The 23,723-nt window shown below is 39.2% G+C and overlaps 1 protein-coding gene across 1 annotated transcript in view; it reads right to left on the reverse strand.

Moving 5' to 3' along the window:
- Positions 1-208: 208 nt before the first annotated feature.
- LOC122761919 (DNA-binding protein SATB2-like) overlaps positions 209-23,723 on the reverse strand; it is a gene marked incomplete at its 3' end in the record, with an annotated part of 32,966 nt that continues 9,451 nt past the window's right edge. The window contains exons 2-5 of the mRNA XM_044017110.1: positions 19,787-20,002; positions 12,903-13,088; positions 2,647-2,773; positions 209-332 (exon numbers count right to left, since the gene is read on the reverse strand). Coding sequence (XP_043873045.1) covers positions 209-332; positions 2,647-2,773; positions 12,903-13,088; positions 19,787-19,958 — 609 coding nt within the window. The remainder of the gene's footprint in view (positions 333-2,646; positions 2,774-12,902; positions 13,089-19,786; positions 20,003-23,723) is intronic.

Consider the following 23,723-nt stretch of genomic DNA (forward strand, 5'->3'; position numbering starts at 1 on the left):
CACACACACACACAGCTGGAGGAGTTCACCGCCGTCTCAGAGACGGTGATTCATTTTGTGCTGAGTGGCGTTTGATTAAAAATGCAATAACAATAATGTGTAACAGTGTTTGCAGGATTATTTTTGACATGTTGTCGGGATCATTGAGAGCGTGTTGAGATCATGTGTGAACACGGTTATTAGCGTGCTGTGTGTGTGTGTGTGTTACCTGTGAGAGAGGACACTCTTTGGCCAGCGTGCTCTGGTTCATCTCCTTCAGCAGTTCTTTGAGCGCGTTCCTCACCGTGGCGTGGTTCCACTGCTCACACGGCAGATCCTCCAGCTTTGAGAAGCTGCAAACACAGTCAGTCAAAGCTCGGGTTACCAGCTGCCCACAGTCCGTCCTGAGGCTTAACGTCTGATAATGATCTCAGATCTAAGAGAGCCACGGGTTCTCAAGCTGTGAGGAAAATCATCAGAGCTGAGGAATTAATTCATTAAATAAGAATTGTTAGAGTCACTTTAACTGCTCAACTACTGATCTAGACCTACAACGATTAGATATCAGATAACAAAAAAAAGTAGCGTTTCTTGTTTGGTTGCCAACTAGTCATTTGTATTTTGTTTATTTTTTGTTTAAGTTTTGTGTTTGCCAGGTAAATAACACAAAGAAAACAATTATTTCAGCATTATTTAAATTATTATTATTATCACAGGCAAACTGTAAGACAGCAACTAATAATTATCTACTTCATAAATAAGTTTGATGGTCATTTTTCTTAATAATGATTCATTCCTCCACTTACTCATTACATGATATAATAAAGTGGAATTTACTATGAAATATTAAACATTAGCAGATGTTAGCTGCTAAATATTTAATCTTATAAACTGTTTTCTGTCAATTGGGCCCTAAAGATTAATTGATTAATGAATTATTGGTTTGAATGTTTTTATTAATGATTAAATCAAGTTCTCTGATTTTATTCAGCTTAAATGTGAATATGTTCTGGTTTCTTTGCTCCATAAAACAAATAAATCATTAAAAACAAAATAATCCAGTCAACATTTTACCACATTTTATGACCAAATGATTAATCAAATATGAAAATAATAATAGTTGCAGCCGTGCTGTCAATTGAAGATTGGATTAATGAATTAATCATTTAAATTAAAATCACATTTTAATGTCAAATGTACTTGATGTACTTCAAACAAATTAAATACAAATAAAACAACATTGAATAAGGAGCTAAATCAGAACCAAATGCTGTGTTCCCATCTTTATGCTAAGCTAAGCTAATCTGTCCTGTGTCAGTATTTGAATGTTTACGGTGAATAATCCGTCGCAGGCTGCAGTAATTTCATATTTACTAATAGAACTCAGAGCGAGCAGCGCTTCACAAAACAAAAATGCGTAACTGCTCCTTTAACCGTTCCAAATCAAGCCCACATGTCCGTCAAACCTCCCGTACAGAGACAGACACACAGACCGACCTACATTCCTGCAAATTTCCTCTTTTCACATCTGATAAATCATTTCGACACAAGGTGTGGCGGCGTTTCTAACTTTTTTTTTACCATGGAGATTCACGTCAACACGTAAACAAATGGAGACAATAACAATAATAACCCTTTCATCTGGAGTTTATCTGGCTTTTATCATCCGTCCATCGCTAAATCTGAGGAGCTGCAGCCAGTTCCTGTCCCTGACCGAGACAGATTACAGATTAACGTCCGACGGCGTCGTTCACCGGAGCTCGACGCGGTGATGATGATCAGATATTTATGATGCTCCAATATCTTCAAAATAAATCAAAATTTTGCCATATTTTTACGGCGTGAAACTTTTATTCATTTATTGAAGAACTGTGCTAACATATTAATATTCTTAAGTGTTGTTTTCTGTTGTATTTAGGCCTCCGGCCACTAGTGGCAGCACAATTTCAGCAGCTGACTCTCTCCGATTCCTTCCACTTCTCTGATATAACAAAGAAAACAACATATTCTTTATGTAGATGACACTGCTTTTTTACTGTTCATTTTTAGGGGGTGGGGCTTGCTTCAATATATCGCAATGTTATTGTGGTTGTCACCCCTGGATCGCGATGTGTATTTTCATCACCACATGTCCCTGTCGCGTACGAGCGTTTGCTTTAACGTCTGATTGTACACTCATGTCAAATGCAATGTCATTTTTGTTGCGTCAATGCTAATTAGACGTAAACATTTGGTTGCCCTGGGTGATGTAAACATAAAAGTAAAGGGTCATAAATTCTGCGAAGATAACTATTCATACATATAATGTTTTGTTCATTCGTCAAGTTGAAATATTTAGGTTTTCTTTAGCATGAAACAACGCAACAAACCAATCAACAAAAATATGGTGCGTTCCGTTCATATCGGAAGTTGGAGGTCGGAACTGAGAGTTAAGAAGTCGCAACAACAAAAACAAACCTTGGCTAGCTCGACATGCGTCAATAATAACACTCAACGCAAATTCTATTCATGCTGTGTGTACGACAGAAAATGCGATTAACGGTAAAAGTATCGTTGTTTGTACGAGTGGCAGCCATTTAAGAACCTAAGAGGCAACAGTTGTAGAAGGAGTGGAGGAGTGGCTTAACAAAACTGAGTTTTAAACGTGTAATAAGTGTAAAGTCTAACCTCTGAAGTTGAATACGTAGCGTGACCATGTGATAAACCTCCATCAACATGTCGGCAACCGTGGCCTCGGGAGCGTCCGTCAGGAAGTGAATGGGAAGAGGGTTCCATCGTCCGACTTTGATGATGCCTGAACAGAAACACAAGAAAGTCACAGTTTGATTACACTTTTACAGTTTATTTAACGGCAATGAATGGTGGGTCATACATTTAATAGATTATTAATAATTCATTACTAAATTTATCAAAATAAATGAGTCAGTTTGAGGGTTGTTTTTGCGATTTTTCAGCTTCTTAAACGTGAATATTTTCTCTGGTTTTTTGCTTCGTAGAACAAATAATATTAAAACTGACTCAATTTTAGTTTTTGGACAAAACTGTTTGATGTTTTACTTTTTTAGTTCAGGTTCTTTACCAAAACAGTTTTGTTCCCAATTTAATTTCATAGTATTAATCACAAATGTGTTCATAATACTATTTTTAAATAGACAAACTACAGGTTGACCAGTATGGATTATTTTTGGTTCGTAAATTTAGCTGATTTTCTTTTCCTTCTTTTTCTCCTCCATCTGATAACAAAAGTATTATAACTATAAATATTATATTATAACTACTAGTATTATAACTATTTCATGAAAATATATAACACAAAAAAGTATTTTAAATAAAAATAATGTATAAACTAAACATAAAATGTTATTAAAAAATGTTATTACATTTTTTATTGACTAAAAAATAAAGTTTTAGTCATTGAGCAACATTTATCCAGTTTTAGCGAGAAAAATGTGTAATTTGTAATAAATGGCAGGTTAATTGATAATGTTAATAATCATCATAAAAATACATTTTATGTATATAGTGAGTTTCAGGACTTCAGGTATTAAATATAATTATTTTTATTTTTATCCTTTAAATGTAGCAACAGTGAGTTCATGTCATAAAAAGCTGAAGGCAGTTCACTGAAATCTAAGAATGTGTGTCTTGTTTTTGGGCTGAGCAGTGTACAATAATAACAATCATTTTATTTATACAGAGACAATAAATTAAAGAAACACCCGTTTACAGACAGAGTAAATACAGGAGACGGAGACAAAGACAAACAGAGACAAAAGCCACAAAAATCAAAACACACAGAACAAACGACTAAATACTAAGGGGGGAAAACACTTAAAACACATAAAACAAAGAGAGTCTAATAAATAAAAGTAATACACACAATAAACCATAAAAGACAAAGATGAAAGGCACCCGAGGATTTTGTTTTTCTGACATGTTTTTCTGCTTATTTAGAAAAACTGTTGACCACAGTGATGACTTTTCACTGCCATTTTACACAGATGCTACCTTTAACTTCACTATCTGTGTGTGTGTGTGTGTTAGGTTAAGGCATTTAGTCGCTTAGTTGTGATGGTTAAGGTAAGGGGCTAGCTGATTTGTTATATCCCCAAAATTAAGAGAATGTGTGTGTTCTTGTTTTTGTTACCTCATTAGGACCAAGCGTAAACACCTACTTAGTCAGGACCAGTGATCAGTAGGCCATCGTGGACAACAAAACCTGGTCCTAATGAAGCAGAACCTCATTTCTAAGGTTCTGGTTAAGCTCAGAACTCAGATTAGGTTATGGTTAGAGTTGGTCATTAACTAGTTATGGTTATGGTTCAGGACAAGGCTTGGTTTAGTCAGTTTAAATGAACGGAAGTCAATGCAGAGTCCTGAGAAGAATAGCTGCACAAACCTGTGTGTGTGTGTGTGTGTGTGTGTGTTTGTGTTTCAGTTGCATTGTCGTCACAAGTAAATCTGTCGATTTGAATCGGTTTTAGTTCAGTTTCTTTAAAGGCTTAGAAAAGGCTCGCAAACACGCAACTAAATACTCACACACACACTTACACACATACGTACATACACAGACGCACATTCTTCATGGGGACTGGCTGGAGCTGTGAAAACTAAACAAAACTAATCGCATTACTATCCTCTAAATGAGATCCAGACCAGTCCTGCTCTCTGTCTCTCTGTCTCTCCTGATCTTTGTCCGTCTTTCTTTCTCCATTAAAAAAAAAGAAAAGACATTTCTTTAATTCCTTCCTTCCATTACGTTTAAATCTGTGATTCCAGTGTTGGCTCCACGTTCCTAATAATCTGGTGGTTTTAACGAGAGCATTATTTTAATCCAGCGTGAGCAGAAACAAGCTGATGTCCTCAGGACAGAGAGGAACCACCCATAGACCACCACAGAGACACTTAAGAACTTAAGAACCCAAACAGAACCAGCCGCCACTTCACTGCAGCAACACTCGTAGATTTGATTTCATTTGACCTCAGGTTTTTTATCAACAACAGGAAAGAAACGTTTAAATGGAAGTGAAACGATAAATCAGCTCATCTCTGATGATGTGATTGTTAAAGTTAATGAACTTCTGGTTTCTTTGCTGCTTTTTTTATGAGAGAAAACTGGAATATTTTTGGGTTGTGGACAGAAACAGGACATTTGAAGATGTCGTCATTTTTGTTGAGGTTTTGGGAAACACCCGTTTGACGTTTTTTGTCCTCATTTAATGGACAAAATATTCTGTAAATGGATCCAGAAAATAATCGACACTGTTTACACCATTTAATGACATTTTATGGATCAAAGAATTGCTATAATCAAGAATATGATCCACAGTTTTATCAATAATGCAAATAATGGTGAGTGTTCATCCTAAATTAAATTTCTAGTGCTATTTTTTGTACATGAGTCAACTCTAACCCTTATTGATTGACTGTATTTTCTCACATTTCATAGACAAAAATTGATAAATTAATCGACATTCCTCAGTAATGTAAATAATAGTTAGTTGTTACTTTAAAGGCAAAGTTAGTTCTAATCTTCGTTCAAGTTTGTCAACCTAACCCTCACTGATTGACGGTATACACCATTTTATGGCCAGAAAAATCCTAAATTAACTATAAAAATAATCAACAGTAATGGTTAGTGTTCATCCTAAATGTAAGTTTAAGTTAAGTCAACTCTAACCCTCACTGATTGACCGTTTCTGCAGAAATTAATTAACAAATGAATCCAGAAAATAATCAACAGATTCGTCAATGATGTAACTAATTATTAAAGTTGTTATCTTAAATGCAAAATTTGAATAAAACTTTGTATGCGTTTGTCAACCTAACACATACTGGTTGACTCTTTACATCATTTTCTGGCCCAAAAAAAGATTAAACAGTAATAAAAATAATAATTCTATTTTTATACATGTGAGTCAACCTAACCCGCAGTTTACACCATTTTCTGACATTTTTGGGTTTAAAAAAATGTATAAATTAATCCAAAAAAGAATCAACACATTCATTAATAATGAAAATAATAGTTAGTGTCCATCTTGATTGACACTTTACACCATTTTCTGACATTTAATGCGTAGAAATGAATCTGTTAATCGTGTAAACAACAGTCGGTCTCAACAACAGTGAAAATATTTGTTATTTATCGTCTTATTTATCACACGTATTCGTAAAATAGTTGCCATGTTGTCGCCAAATGTGTAAAACATCAATTTCACATTTAATAAGAATTTCAGCAGTTCTAGTTTTTGACGTGTGGAAGGAAAAAAAATCACAACAATAACGACGTATTAACGTGAATCTCACATGCAAACATCTTTTCCTCGTTTAACGGGAATAAAATTTTAAAAGATTATTTTACGACTGCAGGAAAAACAATGAGCTCACGCTGAGTCTCCTCTGTCACACACACACACACACACACTGTTTTCACTGTCACTGATGCTAAGCTGTGAAGAAGCAAACACACACTCACCCAGGTCACATGACATCACACACACACACACAGTTGAATAATTGAGCCGTCTTCTTGGGTCTGATGTCCCGCGCGTCTCTGCTTCTCGTCCACAGTTAAAAGTAGAAAATCATTGTTACCATTTCCACATTAAAATTCCTCCTCTTTCATGTGGCTGCGTCGTGGTTTGGCTCACGTCGGAGCGCGGCCATCGGCACAAACGCAAAACCAAACACCAACAGCCGCGGACACACACACGGGCGTGTGCTGCATTCTTAGTGAGGACCCTCACAATGAATGTGTTTCCTAGCCCCTTAACCTAAGATTAACCATCAAACCTAAGCACCTATGCCTTAACCTTAACCTTACCCTAGCATAAACTTAATTCAAACCCTAAAACCAAGTCTTAATCCTAAATAATCCCTTTAGACTTGTGAGAACCTGCTAAAATGTCCTAGTACTTTATTCTTAGTGAGGACCCTCATTACATTACATTACATTACATTATCCCTCAGAATTAATGTGTTTCCTAGCCCCTTAACCTAAGATTAACCATCAAACCTAAGCACCTATGCCTTAACCTTACCCTAGCATAAACTTCTTCGAACCCTAAAACCAAGTCTTAATCCTAAATCATCCCTTTAGACTTGTGAGAACCTGCTAAACCCTCACAATGAATGTGTTTCCTAGCCCCTTAACCTAAGATTAACCATCAAACCTAAGCACCTATGCCTTAACCTTAACCTTACCCTAGCATAAACTTAATTCAAACCCTAAAACCAAGTCTTAATCCTAAATAATCCCTTTAGACTTGTGAGAACCTGCTAAAATGTCCTAGTACTTTATTCTTAGTGAGGACCCTCATTACATTACATTACATTACATTATCCCTCAGAATTAATGTGTTTCCTAGCCCCTTAACCTAAGATTAACCATCAAACCTAAGCACCTATGCCTTAACCTTACCCTAGCATAAACTTCTTCGAACCCTAAAACCAAGTCTTAATCCTAAATAATCCCTTTAGACTTGTGAGAACCTGCTAAAATGTCCTAGTACTTTATTCTTAGTGAGGACCCTCAGAATTAATGTGTTTTCCTAGCACCTTAACCTAAGATTAACCATCAAACCTAAGCACCTATCCCTTAACCTTAACCTTACCCTAGCATAAACTTAATTCTGACCCTAAAAAAAATCCCTTTAGAGTTGTAAGTTGATTTAAACAGCCTTAGAACTAACCGTAACCAGTTAATGACTGACCCTAACCTTAACCTAACCACCATTCAAATCTTTGTTCTTTCACCAGTTCATCAGAAATGAGGTTCTGCCTCATCAGGACCAGGTTTTGGTCTCCATGAGGACTATTGGTCCTGACAAGGTCAGTGTTTATGCTTGGTCCTTAAGAGGTAACAAGTACAAGTACACACACACAACAGTCTGAGTACATAAGGCTTTCTTTAACCCTTTACCTTAACCTTAACCTTAACGACTAAACACTTAAACTAATCCTTAATACAAAAACGTTGTTTGGTCCTCACAAAGACATATGTACAAGTACACACAGACACACTACAAATGACCATATTAACCTGGGATTATGTTTTAACCCAGGATTAGGATTTATCCATACAGTTTATCGTTTTTCAAACGTTTTTCCTTAAACACGACGTTGTCTCCGTCCTCACACAGTGATTCTGTAGGACACAACACTGCGTCGGTGAGTTAATCTGACATGGAATTGAATGCTGATTAAAGTTAATCCCACTTTGTCATGGTTTATCGACTCTGTCTTTATCTGACGCAGTAAAACACGACAGAAGCAGCTTTTTATTAGTGTTTGTTTAAAAAAAGGGAAGTCGTGATTGACGAGCTGACGTCATGAGGACAAAGACACCTGGAAACTGAGGAAGTTCCATCACTTAAATTTAAATCTAAAATCTAAATACAAAGCTGCGTCTCTTACTATTATATTAATGGGATTATTTTTATATTTGATGAATTTGGGCATTATTTTCTCGAATAATCAATGTTTTTGCTCCATAAAACTACATTAAAAAAACATGATTATTTATTTATTTATTTGATCAAAATAGTTATGTTGTTGTTGTTGATGTTCTTTGGTAAACGAGCAAATTTAAAAAAAAATCACTCAAACTGATGAAAATAGAGTTCAGTAAAACTGATGGTGACATTTTCTGACTTGTTAGACGTGGCACTGCAACAATACCCTGTCTCTCTCTCTCTCTGTCTGTCTCTCTCTCTCTCTCTCTCTCTCTCTTTGTCTGTCTGTCTGTCTGTCTGTGTGACAGAGGCAGTAAAGTACAGGTCTTCTGTCCCCCGGTCTATAAAAGAATAAAGAAAGCCTCCAGAACGTTATAATGGACATAAACAATATCTCGGGTTAATTACTGGGCCTGAGCTAATTAAAGAAAGTCCCGGTCGTTTAAATACACGGCGGCGGACGCAGGAATGCAGGACACAATTCAAACGGGCAGAAAATAGACGAGCACTCTGTGTAATTTTGGTCGTGGACCGCGGAGAGAAAGAGAAAAAAAAAAGTGTAATTTAAGCCAGGGATTATTCATTTAACGTAAAAACAAAAAGTCCTCGTTTGAGAGAAGCAGCGTGGGACAGTGTGTGTGTGTGTGTGTGTGTCTTTGTGAGGACGTCCTGGCTGGTCCTCACATTCTTTAAGGCTTTCAGGGTTATGTTTAAGCACTTAGTTGTGATGGTTAAGGTTAAGGTAAGGGGCCAGAGCTTTATCTCAACGAAGTGTCCTCACTATGATGCTATGCAAACGTGTGTGTGTAATCCTTATGTTGTGGGGACCTAAATCTGTTCTCACAGTCACATGATCATTTCCAGTTGAACATGTTTCCAGGTCAGGATTATCTTAAAGCAGAGGTCTCAAACTTGTGGCTCGAGGGCCACATGTGGCTCTCCAATCAGTTTCATGTGGCATCATTTCATCACTTAGTATCAAATTATACTTATCGACTTATTTCTGTGTGTATTTTTTGGAATACATTAATTTTGTGTCATAAAATCGCTTTTATTGTGAACTTTATCATCATCATCATCATCATCATCATCCTCCACTTATCCGTTTATATCGGTCCATATGAACACAGACACTTTTATTTTGAAATCCTGCGAAACCACCTCTCCTGAACACTTGTTGTTACCCAAAAAGTTTGATTTCCTTTTATTTTTTTCACTTCACCGGCCCCCTACTGGCCAGACTACATACTCATTGGCCCCCAGGTCATTTGAGTTTGAGAGTCCTGGGTTTAGGTCAGGGGCAGGATTAGGATTAGGTCAGTAATTATAGTTAAGGTTAGAGTTAGTCATTCAGGACATGAATGTAAGTCAATGTAATGTCCTCTGAGGACATGGAAACCAGTGTGAGTGTGTCTGTCTCAGTGTGTGTGTGTGTGAGTTTTGTTTGTGTCGAGTTGCGATGTCCCGTTCAGTCTTTGAAGCTCCTGGTGTGGTGTTTTTCTAGAGAGCATTGATGTGGACGCGCTGTTTTCCACACACACACACACACACAGACCTCCCCTGATGCGTTGGCAGCATCGCAGGCAGAAACAGTTTCTAATGACATTCATCTGCAAAGCGTCACAAATGCAGGGCAGTGTTTTCAGGACAGTGAGTTAATAATAAAGTTACTTTGTTAAGGGAAAATCACAAAAGATTTTTGAGCAAATTTCATGTGACTGTTGTCGACTGTTGTCGACGGCGTCACGGGAACAGATCAGACCATTAAGAGAAAACTGCTGCTGTGATTTTCCATCAAGGTTTTTACCACATTCTCACTGTAATTCATTCATTTCTGGTGCAGCGCTATGACATGCATTCATTTGTCGGTAGATATGTAAACACGTAACATGTAAATATATCCATGAATTTTTTTACAGCGTGAAACTATTTTCAGGACGTACATTTTTGGTGTTTTCCCTCCGACTTTTGTTTTGTTTGCGTTTGTGACGTCGTGTATCTGCTCATTTTAGTATGAAATGGCGCTTTTTTAAACAATGGTTGTTTTCCCGTGACTTCATAGCTCCTCCTCCTCAAAGTGGGCGGAGTCATCACAGCATGGCTGCGTGAAGCTGCCGTGACGTGGTTTTCTACGCGACACGTGTCAAGCAGTTGTTTTGGGTGAAACTGAATCACCGAATGATTCATAAATCTGTTAAATTGACATTTTACATGTTTGCTTTGCTAAATGTTGGAGATGAACGTTAATACAGTTGGACATCGTTGGCTTTGATTCACGAGTCGTCGGAAGTCGCGCTCGTGACTCTTCTGTGATGATGTCACATGTTAGTATCGGCTCAGCTGAACCTCATCAGAGCAGGAGCTAAAAAAACCCACCAGGGACCAGGTTCTGTCACTGTGTCGTGGAAAAGAGACTTCAGAATCGTCTGTGGGGGGCGTGACCTGTCACGACTCTGCTGTTTGTTTGTTTGTCACACACTGAGATGCGTGTGTTTCAGTAGCTACTGTCGCTCGCTGCTGCTGCTGCTGCTGCTGCTCTGATGTGAGGCAACATGAAATACTCTGCATGCTTGAGAAAGAACAGCAGTAAATGACACTGTCCTGTGGCAGATGAGTACCATGTGTGCGACAATAAATTACACTTTTTTTCTTCTTCTCCTTTTCTTTTCGTCTGCTTCGTAAACATTCTCACACATACTGAAGAAAAAAAAAAAGTATGTATTTTTGTCCCTCGGAGACATTCCTCTGTGTGCGTTGTCTTTGTTGTGTCTTTAATGACTTTTACAGCCTCTGTCTGTGTCTTCAGTTGTGTTTTTCAAACATTCTTGGGCTATTTTCTCTGTAACAGACGACCGTTCTCTTCTGCTGATCACAAAGACTTTTCTCCGTCCTGACCCTGACGAGCTGCAGGATCTTTCCCTCTGACTCAGTCTCACCAGAGCTCTCACACACACACACACACACAGAGACACTGGGTGGTTGGAAAAATCATGACGATTAATAATGGCCTTCGTGAAACGCTCGTTATCCTAACAAAGCGAGGCAGCTTGACCTCAGATATTTAAAGAAACTGTTTCTCTGTGTTTTATTGATGTTGGCGGCGTTTGTGTTGCTCCGTGCTCGTTTCTGTGGCGTCACAAACGCTTTTGTCCACTTCTGTGGCGTCTGAAGTTAGCGTGGGAGCTTTTCATTGTTCCACCAAAAAAACCTGCCAGACTCCAGCTTTTATCTGTGTATGTAGCTTCAACTAATAGCTGATCAGCTTAGCATACATAATGTGGTGACAAATATCAAGTTGGAGTCATCATTAGAGGGCTACATTAGCTTAATGTAGCTGGTACCAGCAGATGGCTAGCTTAGCCTAGTGTTAATATGGCATTGAAGCCTGTAGATGGCTAGCTCATGCTAGCCTTCCAAAGTTAGACACAACCAGCTCTTGTACAGTTCATGAAGTTGATATGTAGCTGGAGCCAGATACTGGTTAGCTTAGTATAGCATAAATATCTTGGTAAAACCAGCAGATCGCTAAATTGGCGTAGCATAAATATGTAGGTGAGGACAAATTAACTCGGCATGAATATGAAGATGGAGTCATCATTAGATGGCTAGATTAGCTTAATGTAGCATAAATATATATAGCTGGTACCAGCAGATGACTAGCTTAGCTTAGTATTAATGGTGCATTGAAGCCTGGAGATGGCTAGGCTCATGCTAGCCTTATTCTATTAGCCACGACCAGCTCTCCTACAGTTCATGAAGTAGCTTTTTAGTTCAAATGTAGCTGGAGCCAGATGCTGGCTAGCTTAGCTTAGCGTAGCTAAGGCCACCAGATGGCTTAGTTAACTTAGCATAAATATGTAGCTGGTACAAGCACATAGGTAGCTTACAGTAGCTTAGTGTAAACATGGCATTGAAGCTAAACGATGGCTAGCTCATTTAAGATAAACATCGAGGCAAGGAACGGCCAGCTAGCCTTTTATCTGTCAGACACGATTAACTCTCCTACTGTTCAGGAAGTAGATTTAGTTTATATGCTGCTGGAATCAGACACTGGTTAGCTTAGCTTAGCATAACGTCATAGGTGGAGTCAACAGACAGCTAGCTTAGTTTATGATTAAAATAGCTAATGAGGAAATATTATAGGCCCGGTTTGTGTATATAATTAATCCTGAGCTCTAAGATGATGACGTAACGATAAGAAGAAAATGATTGCATGTAAACAGTGAGATTAAAACGATTCGTATTCTGATTAAAAACACGTACGTGGTTTAAAACCTGGACTTTAAGTCATTTGTCATGAAAGAAAATATTACTCATAGATTATTGCTCATAATCTGAGTCCAGTGAGTCAGGCAAACAGGAAATAAACTCTCAGTAAATTAAAGGACTTTTTTTTTTTTCTTTTAATTATGAACTCGCAAATCTCTGTAATTGTGTGTGTGTGTGCGTGTGTGTGTGTGTGTTACTGACCGTGGGCTTGTGCGGCTGAACTGTGCGAGTATCCGAGTGCGAGCAGCGCCGTCTCCACCAGCTGAGAGAAGAGGATGTCCTTCCTGACGAGGACAAACTCGGCGTGCTCCTCCCGTCCCTCGCAGCCGTCCGTCTGAACGCCGCCGTCCGTCTGCTCCACCACGCAGAAGACGGGAATCATCAGACCTGTGAGAGGACGGGAGGTTTGTTGTTGTTGTTGTTGTTGTTGTCTGGTTTGTCTGGTGTGTGTGTGTGTGATCAGTTTATCCCTCACACACACACAAAGAAACATGTGGATCTGATTGTTGTTTTTTTTAGCTTCACTGTTGACTTTAAAACGACACCTGAACGTCTGAAAATGTGCTCAAAAACAAACATTTACTGCTGTGTCGGAGACAGGCTGTCATAATAACCACTCCCTCACACATGGACGTGGAATTATCGCGGAATTTAAGCTCATTTTTGGCCTCAAACTGGAAGAAAATTGTGTCAAAGTCAAGATTTTTCCGGCAATATCATGGACAACTCTGTCAAAACATGACCTCGCTGTGGATATTTCACCCTCGTGATTTTAAATAAATACACATTTTTCTAATTATTCTCACCTAAACAAAGTCAACTCTCACACGTTTTTTAAACTTACGTTACCACGTACTACGTAACATGTGGCATTTCCTGTCACATGGTCGTCGCCCTCCTGTGGGTGAACCGCTGGAGACTTCACACAGACGTTTTTATTTTTACCCACAATAATCACAATATTCTGTGACTTTTATTCCAGCTGTAAATTCTTCTAACGTCAGATTATTATGCCAAACGACTAAATATGGGCTTTTTCTTTCCTGTAAGTTTTAATTATTCGGTGCAAAGTTTTTACAGTTTAACCACACGAACATTTCTTGCCTTAATCCTTTAAATATTCTCTCACAGCAGATTAAAACCAGGGATTTTTCCTTTTTGAAGAAAATACAGTTTGCATGCAGTCATTTGTGAGTTTAATTTTATAGATTTTATTCACCGACTTTCATTTGTTTGTCATTTTAAAAACAAACTGTAAAAGTGGGGATTAAAATTGATTGTGAAATATATCGGTGTTTTCGCAGATTATCGTCATCCCGTGACTCAGACGTGAAAATATAAACTCAGGCCAGGTGAAAGAAATGTGTTTAATATTGTGGATGAAACCAAACACACACACACACACTTGGCGTCCCTTCAGAGACTTTAATGGTCTCTCTCCTCGTCCACATGTGGACGTTGTTGTTGTGAATCACAATATTAACTATTAACAGACATGTGGCTCATCACTGAGCTCCGTCACATGTGGACTCTTCCCGTCTCTAAATGTCCAACTTGAATCCATATGTAAACGGGATTATTTAACACAAACGTGGATTATTTTTTTGCCTGTCCTGTACAAAACAAGGAAAAACCAAAGAAAGTAGAGAAATACATATTAAAATGATACTTAACTGGACTTTAAATTGTCATTGTAATCTGTAATTATTTTACATTTTTGAACGCCAAAACGGACACACGTCTGTATTTATTTAATATTTGTTTTCACTTTCATAGTTTCAAACATAAATAATCCTCATAAATTATAATCCCTTGGTTTAAATAATGCAAACAGGAAGGGTTTTATTCACCACTCATGATTTAGAATATTATGAAAAAGTGAGACGTGGATTCCAGATATCCAACTTTATTTACTCTTCAAATCAGAAAGGTTCCTGTTATTAAGGTGTAATAAAAAATAAGGTGTAATTAGTGATTTAAGTAGATTTTTTAGTTTTGTTGTCATCATAATTAGATCTGGATTATCAGTATTCAGTTGTTTACGTTTCCTGGCTATAGTTTTTAATACTTTAATGTGATTGGTTTGGTCGTAGTGTGGACGCCACACATTATGACTGTTAAAGATTTCTATGTTCTTTGTGTTAGTCAGGGTCCACCGGGGTCCTTGGAGTCCTTGAAAGTTTGTGAACATTGCCCTAAACAGACATGGGTCATTGAAAGTTCTTGAATTCTGTGCAAGAAAGAAGTTGATATTTAGGTAAATGTAGCTGATCACCCAAGTATGTTCCCATTCAGTTTTGGTAAGAATTCGCCCACTGATGATATCACAAAACATGATCGAATTTTCAAGAAATCCCATTGGGAAAAACTTTAAAAATGACCAATCATATCTCTGTCAAAACTCATCAGATTTGAACAGAATTAGATACGTGTATGTAGGATCAGACTAAAATCGGATCCAGATTACGGATTTGGTGTCATTTTAAATGTATATGGTCAGCCTAGTATGTTCCCGTTACATTTTGGTAAGAGTCGACTCACTGATGACATCACAAACCCAATCTTTTGGCAATGGGCAAAACTGTTCAAGTCATCAGATTTAAATGGAATTTGGTATGTGGATGCAGGATCAGACTCTCTATCATTAGACTAAATTTCATCTGGATCAGATTACAGATTTGGTGGCAGTTTGAATGTACCGGTTCAGTCCCATTGAACAGGTTCAGATGTGTATATCTCAGTGACATCTTAATTCATCATTTTGAGTAGATTGGGTAGATGATGACTCAAGTATGTTCCCATTAAATTTTGGTAAGAATCTGCCCACTGATGATGTCCGAAAATATGATCGAATTTCATGAAGTCCCCATCTATTCAAAATGGACGAAACTGCAAAATATATATTGATATCTCTGTCAAAACTCGTCGGATTTTAAAGACATTTGGTACGAGTTTACAGGATCAGATAATCTATCATTAGACCAACTTTCAGAAAGTTCATCTGGATCCAGTGAAAATGTAAACATTTGTAAAAACGCAGGTAATCTTGTCTTTCGTCTTCACACACACACACACAGGTCTCTGTGTCTGTCCACGATAATTCCCACTGTCCCGTCCTCCGGGCTCGCTCACACTCTCGTTTGCCCGCTGCACCAATATCAATCCGTCCTCTCCAATATCAGCCTTTTTTCCTAAAAGGCTTTTGGTTTGGAGCCACCTGTCAGCGGGCAATTCATTAGAGCTCTCTGAAGAAATGATGGACTATGAGCATTAGGCAACGTCCCAGCTCTAATAATACACACACACTGAGGCATGCATATGCTGCCTATTCCCAGCACACACACACACACACACACACTGATCCATCCCACCCGTTGTTTTAATCAGTCAATTCCTATATTTCTATTTCCTCCTCATTAATCACCCGCCTCCTGCTCCCAGTCCTCCAGCCGCTCATGGAGTGAATTACACACTGGAGCACGGAGCCAATTCAAGTAAGTGAATTTCCCCCAACAGGGAAATATAACTGTCAACACACACAGCAGCTCTCTCTCTCCCTCTCTCTCTGTCTCTCTCTCTCTCTCTCTCTCTCTCTCTCTCCGAGTGTCCTGTGTTTTCCCGCTGACTCGATCATCTGCACTGGATAATGTGATGTCGCCTCAAACCTCTTAATTCCGCTAACACTTACAGCGAGGATATTACAATAGGTGTTTTTCCCCATTTTTCTATATAAATTATGTATAAATACAGACTTGCCCAGGACCTGTGGTCCTTAAGGGGGACCGGAACCTGCTCCTAATTCAGCCTAGACCTCATTTGAGAGTTAGCGGTCAGGTGTGTCGTGTTTCTGTTTTGGTTAAGGTGTAAAAAGACATCTTCACAGATCAGGATGAATTTGGGTAGATGGGTAGATGATCACCCAAGTATGTTCCCATTCAATTTTGGTAATCTGGATTTAATCCAGATTATGGAGAACATGACATAAATTTATTGAGGCGAGTGGCAGCCATTTTGATGGCGTTGCTCTAACTTTCCCGAGGTTGAAAATCCGACTTGAGTAGGCGTTCCAGTTGAAACTTTCGGCTAGTAACTTGGGAATTCCGACTTTCAACTATACAACTGGAACGCACCAGCATCTAGCTTGTTGATATCGGGATGCAGTGTGGAATCATGGGAGTTCTGTGCGGTTGTGCTTCACGGAATACGCAAAAAAAAAATCAAGACAATAAAGTGTTCCCTTTTAATTTGTTTCTTAAAATGAAAGCTAGCAGAGACGATAACTGACTAAAATTAAACTGTTACCTTGAATATTAATATGTATTTCTATGGATTTAAAGAGAGTAGAAATGTTACGTACTGTATCTTTAACTGGTTATGGTTAATGTTAAGGATAAAGTTTTGGTTTGGCTTTTAAATGAGTGACAGTCAATGCAGTGTCCTGACAAGAATAGCAGTGTGTGTGTAGTGTAAGTGGGTGTGTGTCTTGGCAGCCTTCCTTGGGTGTGAGTGTCACAGCGCAGACATTTGCAAATGTGGACATATGGTGTGTGTGAGTATGTAAATGTGTGTGTGTGTGTGTGTGTGTGTGTGTGTGGCGGCTGTGTGGTTTGGAGGAGACACGTCGAGTTTCCTGTCTTCAAAGAGAAGCCGTCATTATTACAGGCCAACCATGCGTTTAGTTCAGGAAACCCCTTCCTGTGTCCTCCCTTCATTCCCTGCTCACACTCTCACAGAAACATGTTCCTCTTTCTTTTATTTATTTAAAGGTAAAATAAGAAGATTTTAATTTGTAATCACATAAAGATTCTTTCGTCATTTGTCTGTCTGACTTTTAATCTCATAACTGTTCAACGGTTTGACTGACAGACTTCGAACTTGGCAGGAAACTTACACAGGACACCGGTGTGAGGACGCCGTTGTTCGGATTAGAATTAGGAGGGATTTTGATAAAAAGTGTGAGCTAAGCTGGTTCAAATTTAACCACTGACAGATCATTCCTAGTAAACGTTTAGAAAATCCAAATCGTTGAACTGTGGAGTTCCCCAAGGCTCGAGTTTAGGTCCCCATGCTTTTTAATATCTACATGTTGACGTCGTCAGAAGGCGTGAGATATGTTTCTATAGCTACGCTGATGACACTCACCTTCACAAAGCTCTCTTTAGACATGAAAACTATGATTCGGGCAAATTTTAACCAATCACAGGGCCGTTCAAAAAGAGAGACGGCGCCTCCTGGTGGCTGTTACACGACAACAACTCTGCGTACATGAAAGTCCCTTTGGTGGAAAGAGTGACAGTTTGCCTCAGCTGCAAATAAACCCTAAAAACATAAATAGTCCCAAAGAAAAATGGACAAAAAGAAAACATGTAAATGTGGGCGGAGCCTTTTAGAGATGGGCCAAATTCGTCAAATCTTCAGATTTCCACCTCGGAAAATCAGAGGAACTTCACCAACCCCGACATAGGATTCTAACATGGCTGCCATCCAAAAATGTTGTTTGGTCTTTTTCTCTGGAACGTGGTGGACTCAGCGGTGACGTCACTCCCACTCAACAGTCGACAGTTTCATCAGTCCTGCCTAAACCTTCCATTCATCTTGTCACATCAAACACAACAATTCTTCTTCTCGTCTTCCCAACTTCCCCCCGTTGACTTGTTAACCTCTTCAACTCTTCCAAAACCACACACACACACACACACACACACACACACAATCCATCGTTAAAAGCTCAAACTGTGCAGCCGTGAATCGTCCAAACCCACAGAAATGTGTTTCTCATCCCACAGAAATATTCGGGGAGGGAATTTTCAGATTAATATTTCCACGCTATGCCCTGAAAATCCCTGCAGCAGGAGAGAGAAAAAAAACACCCATTTACTCAAAGTCACTGTAGATTTTTCCTTAAAATAATAGAAATATTCAAGAAAAAGACGTTTGCCGACACCCAGCACACACACACGCACACACATGCACAAACACATAACCGGGAAGCAACTTTCACAATGAATGCAGGGATCGATAACCCAGAGTGACTTTCTATAAATCTTATTTATATGGAGCAATCTCCTTTATTTGGTAAGGCTGTATTATACAGTTCCCTCCAGACTTATAGATTAACAGTGTCTGTCCCCGCAGAGCTGCCACACGACAACACGCCACTCTGAGCCAAACACAGCTCGCTCACTCACTCGCTCACTCACTCGCTCACTCACTCACTCACTGCTTCAACAAAATAACCCTCAGACACCTGGTCATAGAAACAAGCATCTGCTGTCAAGCAAGACATTCAAAAAAATCAATATTTCTTTTTAAAAAGTATAATAATCTGTGTAAGAATGTCCTGAAAATTCACGTAAAGATAATTATAGTGTAATAATAGTTAGAATAACTATTCATGCACACTAAAGAGTGTTGTTGTTGTTGTAAGGTTTTCACAGCTTTAGAATAAGCTACTGCTATACATGTGTGTTGGTCCAAATTCATGTATGTCCAAATTTAGCCAGACTAACGTGTTTGAAAAGTCCAGTTTTAGTCAGACTAATGTGTTTGAAAAGTCCAGTTTTAGCCAGACTAACGTGTTTGAAAAAGTCCAGTTTTAGTCGGATTAACGTGTTTGAAAAGTCCAATTTTAGTCAGACTAACACAATAATTTCACTAGTTCTAGTGTCTCGTGATGTCTCGATGGCATTTCTTATTTATACTCAATGAGACAGAGACAGACAAAGCCTTTGGTTCGTACTTTGCGTTTATTTCCCGATGACGGACAGAACGGAGCCATAGCACGTGGAGGGGCAGTATAGAGTCAGTAGTCCGATCAGTCAGAAAAAAAGGGACGAAGAAGAGTCTATGCGGGCATTTAAAGATGGTGGAAAGTTTCAGAGAGCGTCATGTTGTCAAAAGTGACGATGGACACAGAAATATTGAAAACACTGCTTATCAACAATCTCCCTCATCAGCAACACTGACCAGTAATATTCTTTATTAACTGGGTTTGTGTTTCTGTCTATTTGTGGATCAAGCACAACAAAAATAACCCCTTCAATGATTGACGCTGCCCTCTAGAGGAAGTATAGACGGGCCTTTACCTCCCAGCGGTCTCAGCGGCGCTCCGTTGTGGCGTATGCGCGGCCCGGTGGGGCTGCCGTTGAGCTCCAGTCGTCCCTTCTTCCCCGGCGGCGGGAGGCCGCTGAGGTCCGGGCTGCTCCCCCTCCGCTCCGGACTGTCCTGCGTGATGGGACTGTCCCCTCCTCGCTCCATCCTCCTCCACAACCCCAGAGGAGCCCCAGCCAGAGAGAGCGAGTCTGCGCACAGGTAAACGTCACAGTCAGCATTTTAGAACGTCAGTCTGAACCTTTAAAGGTCCATTTTTAACACACAGCTGAGCCACGGTGTCACACTGTGACACGTTGCTTACACTTTATTTTCACTTCAAAATAAACTGCACAGCTGCTGCTGCTGCTGCCGCTGCCAAATGTGTATTAATCCATGACTGAAAATAGTCCCCAGAACAGGAAAAATGCTCTGTTTACTTTAGCGTCTGCCAAACACTACACTGCCCTGTTGTTTACGGACGTCATTTTTGCCCTTTTTAAAAAGTGAAACGATATATTTGTGACCCTTTTGCGAGGCGGGGTTGTAGCTCAGAGGCACAGAGTTGTTGTTGGCAGAAAGAAATTATACATATATATACTGTACATATGTGTATATATATATATATATGTATGTATGTATAAACACAAACACCATCCCTGAGCGTTCAGTGGAAGAAATGACGCGTGTGTTTTTAGACAAACGTTAAAATATAGAGAAGAAGAAAACATGGGAGTGTAAACATGTCTTTACAGACATACTCAACGTGACCCATAATCTTCACGACAAGTCGTAGAGGCGTGGCCTGACAGTAGCTAGAGCAAGTCGATTTACGTTAACAGTCACAATTCACAATTATGTGTCTGTGAGTCCATTTTTGTCTGTGTGAATCCTCCTGAAAATAATTTACAACTGCACGTTTTTCACCTGGATTTGGTACGAATGATAATTTAAGTATGAACGGACTCACAGGCGTGTGTGTACGTTAGCAAACAAACTCTTTTCCAACATTGAACACGTTATCTCTAACGTTCACTGTAAAATTCTAGATATAAAATCAAACAGGGACGTAATTCAGCTTCTTTTCTGCCTTCTTGTGTAAAATAAGATCATTTTTGTATGATTCTTTCGGGAAAACTCACATTAAATGTCACTAAAGTCACTCACATTGTCCCGATAAAGATAAACTACAGTAAAAATCTCAACGCTGAGTGGTTACCGTGACGACAAGTGTCTTTGCATTGACTCTGTCTGTTGTTAGGGCGATTTCCTTTGTCAACAGAGCGGATGGACGGATGTGATGTTTGCTGGCTTTTCCACACTTACATACACTATCTTTAATATGTATCCGTGTGTGTGTGTGAGCAGCCTCGTGGGTCAGTGTCCCCTGATAAGAGGACGTCAGCCAAACGTCTAATTCAGGGTAATGGCATTAGAAACGCTGCCAGGCCTGACAGTGAGGGACATGCGCCAAAGTATCACAGAGCAGCCAGCTCACTCACTCACGCCAAATGGACTGCTTTTATTTACCCACAAGCCCCTGGACAATATCTGCCAGCCTGTGTGAACACACACACACACACACACACACACACACTGAAGAGAAAGAAAGAGACTAAAAACTATGGAAAAAAAATAAAGAGGGAGGAGCCTGAAGAGGTAATCATGTGATTCTGAGATTCAGCAGATTTGAACAAAACACTCACCCAGAGTAAAATACACACGTCTTTATTTTACTGTTTTACAGACTTTTTCTGGCAGGAAACTGAAGTTTGTAAAACACTCACTCTCTCACACCAAAGTCCACAGAGAAAACCAGTGATTTTAACATCACAGCACACAGGAGTTGTTGATCCACTGCTGCCTCCATCACTAAGTTCACATGTGTTATTTTGTAAATTTGGCGTTTGAGAATCTTCATTCAGTTTGACCTCAGTGACACAAAGTGACCACACGAGGCAGCAGAGGACCAGCAGCTCCTGTGTCCCTGTGAGCTAAAATCACTGATTTCTCTCTGAGGATAAACATTTTACAAACCTTAGTTTCTGTGAGATGAAGTGGCAAACATGTTTTTAATCACACATACATTCTATTAAATTAGATCTGCTTCCCTTTGTCCCCGCTAGCCCCTCCCTCCTTCCCTCCCTCCCTCCTTCCCTCCCTCCTTCCCTTGTTCTATACCTTCTCCACTAACTCACTCTTACACTACAAATACAGTCATCCACCACAAACACACACAGACACAGCGAGTCTGTGTGTGAAGTATTAAGAGCTCGGGCAAAATTTCAAAATGAACAATAAATTAAAAACATTAGCGTTGGCGTGATTAAAAAGTGTAGCAGAGTTTATTAAAAGAGTTTTGATGTGAACTATAATTCACTTCAATAAATCCCAACACTAACAATGTTGTTGTAGCTACAGCCAAGAAGAACAAGTGAACATCGCCGAGCGCTGGAGTCGAACTCAGCCGCTGCCATTTACATCCACCGTGTCGCCACCGCGTCGCCACCGCTTCACACACACGAAGAGGCTGCTTCAGTTAGTGCTGAGTCAGCAGGCCTGTCCCTGCAGGTGTGTGTTTGTGATGCAGTTTAACAAAACAACACAATCCTCTGACAAACACGTAAAACCACTTTACTAATCAATACTTGTAATCATGAACAGATGAAGAACAGAACAAATGATCAAACCCGTGTAAATAAAAGTGTTGTGACGCATCAAAGTCAGTTAAATGTCAAATTCTGTTGATTATTGGTCCATAAATTGTTGATCAGTGTTTGTCAAAACTGGAAATGATGATGTTTTAATGATTTCTTTGTTTTACGGAGCAAAAGAAAAGAGAAAATATTCACATTTATCACACAAAATAATAATGGATACATTTTTCGAGCAGAGATGTGAAACTGAGCTTCACTGATCAGAAAATGATCAATAACATGTTGATTTTCTTTAAGAAAGATAAAACGTGTAAGATTTTCTCAGAAAATAGTATGAGAAAACTTTATTTTCCACCTAAAATGTCAGAAAATATTAAAAATATTCTTTGTCAATATTTTTTTTCGAGACATGAAACGGTCTATTGATCACTCAGTTTATTTCTATTCAGGTTAAAAGTCAGATTATAGTCAGACTAAGACAATAATTCAGTTTTATTAATGTCGTACAAACACATTAGTCCGACTAACATCAAGCTAAACTTAGTCAGACTAACGTACCTGGATAATGTGACTCATAGTCTGATTACTCCTGCATGTAAACACTTAGTCAGACTTCTGTGGGTTTTCTCCAGTCTCCTCCCACAGTTAAAAACATGCAGATTAGGGGATTAGATAAACTGGACACTTTAAATTTGCCGTTGGTGAGAGAGTGAGAGTGAATCATTTTTGTCTCTGTGTCCACACTGTGACTCCGCCTTTCACTCTGTCAGCTGGGATTAGCACCAGCAACCCTCTTGACCCTCATTTGGAGGATAAAGATGAATGAGTGAATGACCCAGGATTCATAACTAACTATAAAAAAATCATAATCCTGAACAGAATCTGTTTTTATCATCAGCAAGTCCTGTCCTGCTGTAGCTCCTCCCCCTTTCACCTCTACACACTCCTGCTGTGACGATCCCTATCAGGACATGTCCTCAGTCCTCAGAGACATCTCACCATCTCACCTGGACACACACACACACACACACACTCCATCTGGTTTTTAACAGATAAACTAAAATCCAAGTCTGTGTTTTCTTTTTCTTTCTTTCTTTTTATCAACCTTTGCTCACATGGTGCCATCCCATAGATAACATGTGCTGCCTAACCTTTAGCAGATATACAGTAAAGCGCGTGTGTGTGTGTGTGTGTGTGTGTGGTCACATGACGCACGAGAAAATCCTCTTTATTTACTCGTCAGTGGAGACGAATATCAACCTAATCTGAGTTTTCA

The sequence above is a fragment of the Solea senegalensis genome, unplaced genomic scaffold, assembly GCF_019176455.1.
Source record: "Solea senegalensis isolate Sse05_10M unplaced genomic scaffold, IFAPA_SoseM_1 scf7180000015077, whole genome shotgun sequence".
Taxonomy (NCBI): Eukaryota; Metazoa; Chordata; class Actinopteri; order Pleuronectiformes; family Soleidae; genus Solea; species Solea senegalensis.